The sequence below is a fragment of the Sinocyclocheilus anshuiensis genome, unplaced genomic scaffold (genome assembly GCF_001515605.1).
Source record: "Sinocyclocheilus anshuiensis isolate Anshui unplaced genomic scaffold, SAMN03320099.WGS_v1.1 scaffold158, whole genome shotgun sequence".
Lineage (NCBI taxonomy): Eukaryota > Metazoa > Chordata > Actinopteri > Cypriniformes > Cyprinidae > Sinocyclocheilus > Sinocyclocheilus anshuiensis.
In genome coordinates, this window is record NW_015542333.1 from 262,054 (window position 1) to 273,411 (window position 11,358).

The following is an 11,358-nucleotide window of genomic DNA, read 5'->3' on the forward strand; positions in this document are numbered from 1 at the left end:
CTAGTACCGGGTTGGACCCCCTTTTGCCTTCTGAACTGCCTTAATTCTTCGTGGCATAGATTCAACAAGGTGTTGGAAACATTCCTCAGAGATTTTGGTCCATATTGACATGATAGCATCACGCAGTTGCTGCAGATTTGTCGGCTGCACATCCATGATGCGAATCTCCCGTTCCACCACATCCCAAAGGTGCTCTATTGGATTGAGATCTGGTGACTGTGGAGGCCATTTGAGTAAAGTGAACTCATTGTCATGTTCAAGAAACCAGTCTGAGATGATTTGAGCTTTGTGACATGGTGCATTATCCTGCTTGAAGTAGCCATCAGAAGATGGGTACACTGTAGGCATAAAGGGATGGACATGGTCAGCAACAATACTCAGGTAGGCTGTGGCGTTTAAATGATGCTCAATTGGTACTAAGGGGCCCAAAGTGTGCCAAGAAAATATCCCCCACACCATTACACCTCCATCACCAGCCTGAACCGTTGAGACAAGGCAGGATGGATCCATGCTTTCATGTTCTTTACGCCAAATTCTGACCCTACCATCTGAATGTTGCAGCAGAAATCGAGACTCATCAGACCAGGCAACATTTTTCCAATCTCGTATTGTCCAATTCTGGTGAGCCTGTGCGAATTGTAGCCTCCGTTTCCTGTTCTTAGCTGACAGGAGCGGCACCCGGTGTGGTCTTCTGCTGCTGTAGCCCATCTGCTTCAGGGTTCGACGTGTTGTGCGTTCAGAGATGGTATTCTGCATACCTTGGTTGTAACGAGTGGTTATTTGAGTTACTGTTGCCTTTCTATCATCTCTAACCAGTCTGCCCATTCTCCTCTGACCTCTGACATCAACAACCCCGGAACTGCTTCCGTTTACAACTGCTGGCGCAAGCTAGATTAAAGTGATTATTACGTTTTGAATATGGATATTTTTCTTACAAAAACACATCGATTCGCTACAGGAGGCCTTTGTTCACCCCCCGGAGCCGTGTGAGACACTTTTTTTTTATGGAAAGGTGCTTTTTACTTCACGTCTTTTGTACAGAAGCAATGCAACACCCGCTGAGTCCAACGATAGAGCTTGAAAGATCAAAGACAATTTTTAATATAACTCCGACTGGATTCGTCTGAAAGAAGAAAGTCATATACACCTAGGATGCATCGGGGGTGAGTAAAACACAGCCTAATTTTCATTTTGGGGTGAACTAACCCTTTAAGGTTTGTGAAACTTAAATCAGCATCACTGCTGTCTGATTGTTTATGTCAGGTTTTACCCACCCAAAAGTGACACGTGAAAGAAACAAACTGCGATTGGTCATTGTATATGTCAGTCAAATGGTCTCTTCCAATACAAGTGAGCTGTTCTTGGCCATACTGAGGTACAAAGTGGACCAGAAATGCATCTGTAGTCTCACATAGTCAAACTCCCGGTGTTTATCTATCAGCATCATGATTTAAAAAAGCTAAGCAAAAGAGAGAAACTTTAGCATTAGAAGAGAGAATGAAAGAATGAATGAAGTTAAAGAAGAGAAAGGAAGCTGGTCTCAGACTAACCTGTGTTGATGTGTTGTTATTGGTGGAGACTAAATCTCGACACTCCCCCAGAGTCACTGACGCCACGAAGATCACGAGTGTTGTCACCATACACACCAGCAGACTCTCCAGCACCCTGCCAGTCAAACAAATACAGCGTCAGACTCCTATTACCTGACCGCTGAAATTCTCCAGTTGTTTTGAGTAGCTTTATTCAACATTAAATCCATATAATTGAGATCTCTCTCGGGTACCTGATGAATCTTGCTTTGGGGTGAACGTTTCTCATGCGGTATTTTGTGAGGCGTTTGTTGATGCAGTTGAACAGAGCGCCGAGCAAACCTCCTGCCACCCCCACCAACACAAAAAATGCCAAATCTACTGCCGTCCACAAATGACACGTCTTATCTCCATCTACACACTGCAGATAACAAAGAAAAACAGGTAAGTTAACACCACACACCTGATTGATCTGTATTTCCAATAATTACTTATAAGTCAACACAAAATCACATACGCAAGTGATCGAATGCGGAGGCTGAAGCTCAAGATCACGTTCATTTATCTCAATAGCTTTCATTAACTGTTATTATTGCTGTAACATGAATCACATTAATTAACTTGAAATTCCTGCTTTAACTTTTTTTTTTTTTTTTTTTAAAGTTGCATTAACTACAAAAGCAAACTAAAACAATGATGATTAAATGACATTCAACTTTTTTTTTTTCCCCCAAGCGGCCTAGTTGACATCAGATAAAAAAAAAATTGCTTCAACAAGAATTTCATACAATTTTTGATAAATGATTAAGATTTGTATTATTATTATTTAGAATACCATGATATGATAATGAATCATTCACAATAAAAAGTAATAAATACAGCATTTAAATATTTACATGTAGAAGATGACATGACGGGATTTGGGTTGGTCATGTTACTTCAATATGATCACCTAATTTACATATCAACACATTATAGGGGTGTAACGGTACACAGAAGTCACGGTTCCGTACGTACCTCGGTTTTGGGGTCACGGTTCGATACGAGTTCGGTACAACAGGAAATGCATTTTTTCATTTATTTTGAGCAGACAGTAGTGCTACATACATGTAAGCATGAGCAGTTGTTCTTGATTTGAATTAAGATTGTGTAATTTCAAGATTTAAAGCAAAAACAGAATGGTCACACTTTAGATCTGTGAAATTATGCTACATAAGACACCTGTAAAAAAAACAAAAACAGCAGATGGACTGAATGAAAATGCATATTTATTCTCTGACAGCAGGTGGCGCTATATTACACTACTTAGTTTAAAGGGGACCTATTATGCCCCTTTTTACAAGATGTAAAATAAGTCTCTGATGTCCCCAGTGTGTATGTGAAGTTTTACCTCAAAATACCCCACAGATAATTTTTTATAGCTTGTTGAAATTGCCACTTTTAGGGTATGAGCCAAAACGCGCCATTTTTGTGTTTGTCCTTCTGCAATGACTGCCTATGACTGACTGTATTCGCCATCTGACTGCATGAACCGTGACGGTTCGGGACAAATACATGTTCCGTTACACCCCTACAACACAATGTGAATGCATATAATTAAGGGGCTTTAATGTTTTTTTCTGTAGTTTTTTTACCTTAAACTCTCCAAAGTTGAGCAGGCCAGGCAGCTGGAATGATCCCCATTTATTGAAGTTGATCCCAGAACGAAAGAAGTTGAGTGTAAAAGTGGCAGACATGGAGCAGAACAACTTTAAGACAGAAGAGAGACAGAGAGAGAGAATTATAAACTGAACTTTCTCAGCACACCAAAATACATGACCAAACTGTATATCCACATACCACTTTCCATGTGAGGGTCTGGTTCCAGAAGGACGACCCCTCCTCCAGACTGAAGAGGGTGCCCCCTATAGGTGCCCCAAAGGCAGCCGCAACTCCAGCCGCTGCACCCGCTGACACGAAATCCCTCTTGTCCCTGAATATAAATCAAAACTGACCCTATTAACTTGATTAATACATATTCCTGGTATCACTGCAGATGTTTTAATATATTTAAAAATATATATTTTTCATAAAATTATTACTTAATAATTATAATAAGTAGAATAATATACAACAATTCTCTAAAGAAAAATGTTTCTCTTCATAAAATTTTATTAAAATGTAATATCTTGACTAGGGATGCAATATACCAGTATCGGTATCGGGCCCGATACTGAGCTCCTGTACTCGTACTCGTTAAAATGCCCCGACACCAAACGCCGATACCACACAGCATGTGATAAGTGCCATATTCAGACAAAGAAACACCGACAACAGAACAACAGACAGCAGAATGGAGTTATTAAAGATGTCTACGAAGTATATGTATGCAATGAATATAAAACATTCAGTATTAATTCCTGTATAGATGATGTGCGCGAGCTGATGAGCAAAGTACGCTGAGTGGATTGAGCGCGCGGCGGCGCAGATGCGCGAGCTTGTCGAGTGAATATACCTTTCTCAGACCTGATTTCACCTAAGCTACATGTGCTACTGGATCACGCATAACTAATCTGTTTAAACATTTGGATTTTCCATTTTTGGTCCAATCAATTACAAATGGATCAAATATTTATCCTGCATTTTTTCCCCCTTTTTTTGTCCATAAGGGAATAGATCACAATACAGAAGTAAAATGGGTTTGAATTAGGGGCGGGCGATATGACCAAAATCTTATTTCACGGTATGATAAATTTTATTTCATGATAACAATTGCAGCAACTGGACCAATCAGACACACCATTTTTCATTTGATTTAACAAATCAATTATTCATTAGATTAACAAACGTTCGACCCTGAGAGGTCAAGTAAATATCTACAGCGGATCTAAATATTTATAATTAATTATAACTAGTTATGATTAATTATTCATATTTCCCCATGAATGAGCTGATTCGCTACACAATATAGCTATTTTAATTTTAATGTTTGTTATTAAAAATAAGACGAAGAAGCAAATTACAAACACAATAGAACAAATATTAAATAAACTTTTAATTATTCAGCTACAGTAGGCTAGGTTTATTTAACGTGTAGTAAGAAATATTACAGAAATTGAATAAAGTGTAGAAATAAAACACTGCATAGTGTTTTCACTGTATCAAACAAACATGAACTGATTATTATTAAAAATCCAGTGATTCAGTCAAGTGCAGTGAGTGATTGACATTAACATTAATAATGACAGACAGCAGCAGGTAAAAAAAGGCTGCTGTCCCTTTAAGACCGACTGCAAGGATCCAATATACTGACACCCAACTGTTTACGTTTATTTAACACATAACTGACAGTGTTTACGCGAATACTGTGTGCGTATTTGACCATTCAAGCACAATACAACATGAAAGAGATCTGTTTTCGCGATTGCATGCTGTCGAGAGAGGAGCTTTCATACTGCGGAATACACGATATAGCAAAATCTCTAACGATTACACACTTTATTCCGCGGTAACGATATATATACTGTCATACCGCCCAGCCCTAGTTTGAATGTCACTAATGTTTCACATTCATTTTGTGCAATGTAATGAATGATTTAGTGGTTGCTGTGATGTAGTGCTCACCTGTCACTGCGGAAATGGGGAAAGTGAAAGCGGATCTTCTTGAAGGTGATGCTCTGAAACTAATCAGACAGACAAGCATGCGTTCATTAGACCTTAAGTACACTGTAAAAAAAATCCGTAAAAATTTACGGTAAAAAACAAAAATCGGCAGCTGTGGTTGCCAGAATTTTACTGAAAAAAATACGGTAGCAGTGTTTAAGGTTTTACGGTTTTAACTTAAATTTACAGTTAAATACCGTAATTTCATTAACTGATATAATGTTAATATACCAACCCACTGAAGTACTGAAATCTGCTTTGTACCTTTGTAAACACTGCACCAAAAGCAGGTGGTGATGGGAAAATCACATGATGAACCAAAGCCTATCACAAGCAGCTTTTAAATAATAACATATATAGAAGGTGCACAGTGTCATTCACACAAACACTAAACACCATCACTGTAACACACATGAAACAGAAAATGCAATAAACATTAACCGAACAACATTAGATGTAACATACAACCCTAATGTACACAACTGATAAGAAAAAACTAAGAAGAAATAGTTATTTCAACAACAAAAAAAACATCAAATTTGATACAATATTTTTCCACTTCCAAAAACAGTATACTACCGTAAAATTACATGTAATGTCCTATACAGTTTTTCACCATATATAGTAGGGGAACTTACCATTAACCATTTAACAGGTTTTTACTGTAGCATTTTTACAGTCTATTGCCATTAATTTCACAGTCATTTTTTTACAGTGTATGACTGTGACAAGAAAGATGATGCATAAACAAAACACCTGGTTACATTCAGAACACAAAATCATCAACCATCGGAAGTACTGTCAACCTCAACAATTTTAAATAGCAGAACTGTTAAAGATTAGTCAAATCAGTACTTTGTTTATTACTCAGTTCAAGTTGAACACATGAGCATATGGAGGAGTACCTGAGGAAGCCCTGCTCCTAATATCGCTCCACTGTGAATCATTGGTCCCTCTTTACCCACAAACAATCCTGAAACAGCCAGTTTACACACGTTACTTAAAAATCGGAATCAAAAAGTGGCCATCACCATTAATATTCTAATACAGCACAGAGCCAGAATGTATTCTAATCTTTGTCTGTGCTATTATAGACTGTTTCCCTCATCATTACCTCCAGCAACAGCGAACAGGACTCCTGTGACCTTACATATGAAGGTCCGCAGCCGCACAATGCCTGGAATCTTTACTCCGTTCAGGTAACTTTTAATTTCTGGGATACCAGACCCAGCTGCAACAGGCTATTACACAGGAGAAACAGACTGATTATATACTCTCCCCACACAAAAACATCATTATTAAAATATAAAATTGCATGAGAGAGACTTAACTTCCACTGATTTAATATTCTTATAGTATTAAATACAGTGTTGATATATATATATATATTTTTTTTTTTTTTTTTTTTTCGACGTGTTTCAGAAAGGCGGGGCATAGAGGAGAAACAATAATGTACAGTATGTGGAAAATAATGTGTTTTTGAACTTTAAACCGCATAAACACATTTCATTACACCAAATACACAAAATAATGTTCTTTTTAGCAACATCACATGACCCCTTTAATGTCTTTTTCTTCAGTCTCTTATGCTCACCAAAGGCTGCAATTATTTGTTAAAAAATGCAGTAAAAAAAAATAAATAAATAAAAAATAAAAAAGAGTAACGCTGTGAAATATAACTACAAATTAAAATAACTGCTTTCTATTTTAAAATATTTAATTTATTCCTGTGGTGGCAAAGCTGAATTTTCAGCAGCTATTCTGAGCATAGGAGACTTCTTTTAAAAAAAAAAAAAAAAAAGTCTTAATTATTCCACAATAAAGTCAGCCCTTCTTGATTCAAATTATGTCTCATCTTGGAATGATATTCAATATATAGCAATAGAAAAAAGTTTCAGTTTAATTTAAGTTTATTGCCACATCAGCTTCACAGGCTATTTCATGGCAAAGATTATACATTAGAAATATAGTAGAACATAATACAAATAAATAAATAAACAAATTAATGAATAAAAAAAATTATAAAAAGTATTGCACATAAATTTCTATAAAATACACTTTAAATTTACTTTTAGCAATAGAAAAAAATCTAGCAGTCTAATAAATCTGGCAATGTGTATTACAATGAATGTTGGCTCTTTGATAATTTGCTTTGTTCCTATTTTGTAAGTCGCTTAAGATAAAAGCTTCTGCTAAATGCAGTAATGTAAATGTAAATCAGTGAAATACTCAAAATCAATGAGTGTTTTTTTCTGGAGTTTAATGTAAGGTGCTAGCCTAAGGTGTGCCGTGTAATGACTTTTAACTAGGGCTGCACGATAAATCGCATGCTATATTTAACGCGCATCTTGTCAGAAATCCGATTCTGTAATCAGCGGTAAATCTCCATCATGTGCGAGCTTTCACATTGAGCAGCATTAACTACACAGAGCCGTTGTTCACTGACGAGCCTCCACAGCTGAAGCACACGTCAAGGACTCCACTCAGCAAATAGTGCAACATTACACAAACCAAAACACAACGCAGCACTAAGCAGAAAAGATACATTGTCCAACCAAGCTGAACTTTAGCTGAGTGAAGAGCCGCACGAAGAAATCAACAAACAGGCCAGTCTGAAAAAGAAAAGAAACCAAAAATATCACCATTTCACTGGACCACAGAAATAGTAGGGAGGTGAAACTCATCAACAAATGACCAGTATTTGACCTCCAAAATCAAAAATGATATTTTTTTTTTTTTTTAAATCTTAATGTTCCAAAACAGGCTTAATTTTCTATAATGATATTTATGTAATTTAATATTAATTCAATTAATTTTTGGGGGATGAAGTACGTTTGAATTTTAAATATATTTAAAATAGTGCTGTCAAACGATTAATCGCATCCAAAATAACAGTTTTTGTTTACATAATATATGTTTGTGTACCGTGTATATTTATTATAAATACACACATGCATGTATATATTTAAGAAAAATATGTTACGTTTATATATTTAATATATGATATAAATTATATGAATATAATTATATACATGTAAATATTTTCTAAATATATATTGCATGTGTGTGTATTTATATATACATAATAAATATACACAGAACACACACATATGTAAACAAAAACTGTTATTTTGGATGTGATTAATCGCGATTAATCGTTTGACAGCACTATTTAAAAAAATAAAGTTTAAATATATGTGTAGGCATTTGTATGTACTAACTGTAAACACTACATAATACCAAATAATGCTAATATTGTGGACACAATTTTTCCATCATAACTGCCAGGCTCTGAGACTTGATATAAGTGACTTCAGAGAGTATAAACTAAACTGATCAATTTATTGCAGACTTTCTTGTAATCTCGCCTCTGAAAACGAAGACATTAGTTCTTGTTTCTCATATCGTTCTTTTATTATATCCCAGTGACACTTGATTTTAGGCAGATGAAGTAGTGAGATCTATAATTTGCTATAAATCTCATTCTCCAGTAGGGTATAAAAGCATCATGCACCGCTGTATTGGTGCCATGACCCCTTTTCAAAACGACTTCAGATGCATAAACCACCCCAAAGCTTACCAGTCCTGTTGATACTCCAATCGCAAAAACCAAAATCCACTTTATCGCTTCATACTTTCTGGCTTTCTGTAAAAGAAATTAGATAATACATTTGGTAAACAGGGACTTGCGATCATACGAATATGATAAATGAAGACATCACATCACACGTTTTACCTTATTATCCAACCCCTCCAAAACCTCCAGGAATGGCTCATTTATGCATCGGTCATAATCCAAACTCTGAAATGCCAAATATGAATAAAGACAGGCAGCGTTCATATTTTTTTCCAACATATCTGACAAACGATCATGTTTCAAGTCTTCCGTCCATTACTCACTAACCTCATAGGCTTTTCTCGGCAATATTTCATCCTCGACTTCTCTGGTTTCACCCAGTATTGTCTAACAAGCAAAAGGCAGCAATAATATCAGGATCTCAGTCCTCAAAATGAACAGACGGCCTGTGACGACTCGAAACAATGGGGTGACTGTTTCTGAGCACATTTCTGACATTTCACTTTATCATACCTATATTAATGCCTGATTCAAAAGATTGGTCAACAATATTAGCATTACTTTGCAATGATAAAGAACACATTAACGATATTAAATCAGGTTAATCATCATTGTGTCAAGAAATACAGGGTGTGTCTCATAACCTGACGAGACGATGATAATGATTTGGTGATATAATGCCCAAATTACATGACGCCCTAATGACATATTGTCCAAAACTGCTGCACTGGCCAAAAATTACCAACAATATCGTCTAGACAATGAACAGACTAGATTCAGAAACCGTTAGACTGACAGGTTTGATCGCTAGACTCGTTGTTAACGTACACTTGATTCACATCAGGCTGTTTAACGTTACAATGAATTTGGGTGGCGAACAACAGATGAACAAGCATAGTTTACAGCGTCAGAATGAACTCACGTTTCATTCAACAAGGCGTTTTGCGTTAGGAAACAGATAACACACATAAAATATTGTATACCAACTCCTCTGGTGTTCTTGTGTCGCCTTCATTGCAGCAGCACTGACAACACAAACCGCCTCCGCAGCACGCCATCGTCTTCAGCAGCACACCGCTAGAGCAGAGCGCAGCTGATCACATGACCATCGCTCAGGCCAGCTGAAGCATTCAAGCGCGCACCAGATGCGCAGCTTTAACGCAGACACGAGGGACTCAAGCGCGCACCAGATGCGCAGCTTTAACGCAAAATCTGTATGCACCAGTATTTACCGTATTTACGCAATCCACTTATCTATAATATATAGACAGTGCTGGGTAGATTACTTATAAATTGTAGTCTGTTATTGATTACAAATTAAATGACGAAAATTGTAATCAGTAATGTAATTTAGGTTACTAATTTTAGGTAATGTATTCTGACTACTTCGGGATTACTTTGAGATAGGGCTGCACGATTAATTGAATGCGATTGTCATGCGCACTTTGTCAGTAATGCTGGTTCTGTAATCAGCAGTAAATCTTCATCACGTGCTTTCAGATGGAGCAGTATTTACTACACATAATAGTTCACGGACAAGCTACGCAAAAAAATCGCGCAATTCTGAAATCGAAGAAATCTTTCGCGATAATGACAACTGTTTGCGAACCGCGATCTCGATTCCATTTCGATTTATCGTGCAGCCCTACTTTGAGATTACTTAAATTTTTACATTTGAAATATTTTATTTGTTTAACTGCATGCTAATGTGACGATTAACCAATCTCAGAGAGCTGTAAACAATGTGTCATTAATTAAATGAAATATTAACTTTCAATCTCAGGGGGACTTGAAGTAAATATTTTAGGTCAACGGGATTTGACTGCCAAGTTTGGGAATCTCTGCATCACATGAACAAAAATGAATAAACATGAAAACAGCAATGACATGGACAGAGTCTTCAGAGTTTTAGATATGTTTGTCAGTTTAGTAACTTGCGTAATTGTTCATCATGGTATAATTGACTGAGAGGTGCGTTGTCCCCAAATTCAAGCATGGATTGCAAATTAATTCGCATGACATTTACACGGCCATTCTATATTGTGAATATTCAAAGCTGAATGATATGACACAAAGTAGACCTTTTTTTAGAAGGGAACATTTTAAAAGAGAGAGAGAGAGAGAGAGAGAGAGAGAGAGAGAGAGAGAGAGTAAGAAGAATTAGGGAGAATCAATAAATTATGAATAATTTACTGCAATTGTGTGAATAATTTGTAATCATGTAATCAATAAAAAAGTAACTGTAGTCTGATTACGAGTATTTTAAAATGTAATTGAATGTAATTAGGAGTAGCCTACTTAATTTTTGGAATCCAGATTACATGTAATCAGTTACTACCCAGCTCTGTATAGACTACTGATCTATAACATATAGACCACTGACGACTGATCTATATAGATCATAATATATAATATATAGATCAGTGATGGAAGAAGCCCTTTTCCGACCGCCACATACGAAAACCCAATGCTTTAGTAAATTATCATTATGACAAAAAAGTCAACATAATGAGATAAAGGGTCGAAATAATGACATAAATTATAATTATGACACGAAAGGTCAAAAACATGAGACACTAAGTCATAATTAGTTGGCATGCCATCTCATCT

General features: G+C 36.3%; 1 protein-coding gene across 1 annotated transcript in view; it reads right to left on the reverse strand.

Moving 5' to 3' along the window:
• LOC107691066 (chloride transport protein 6) overlaps nucleotides 1-9,861 on the reverse strand; it is a 22,097-nt gene extending 12,236 nt beyond the window's left edge. The window contains exons 1-13 of the mRNA XM_016489550.1: nucleotides 9,732-9,861; nucleotides 9,076-9,135; nucleotides 8,908-8,973; nucleotides 8,752-8,817; nucleotides 7,717-7,783; nucleotides 7,622-7,629; nucleotides 6,286-6,412; nucleotides 6,077-6,144; nucleotides 5,133-5,191; nucleotides 3,369-3,501; nucleotides 3,164-3,277; nucleotides 1,784-1,950; nucleotides 1,551-1,665 (exon numbers count right to left, since the gene is read on the reverse strand). Coding sequence (XP_016345036.1) covers nucleotides 1,551-1,665; nucleotides 1,784-1,950; nucleotides 3,164-3,277; nucleotides 3,369-3,501; nucleotides 5,133-5,191; nucleotides 6,077-6,144; nucleotides 6,286-6,412; nucleotides 7,622-7,629; nucleotides 7,717-7,783; nucleotides 8,752-8,817; nucleotides 8,908-8,973; nucleotides 9,076-9,135; nucleotides 9,732-9,806 — 1,125 coding nt within the window. The 5' untranslated portion in view covers nucleotides 9,807-9,861. The remainder of the gene's footprint in view (nucleotides 1-1,550; nucleotides 1,666-1,783; nucleotides 1,951-3,163; nucleotides 3,278-3,368; nucleotides 3,502-5,132; nucleotides 5,192-6,076; nucleotides 6,145-6,285; nucleotides 6,413-7,621; nucleotides 7,630-7,716; nucleotides 7,784-8,751; nucleotides 8,818-8,907; nucleotides 8,974-9,075; nucleotides 9,136-9,731) is intronic.
• Nucleotides 9,862-11,358: the final 1,497 nt, after the last annotated feature.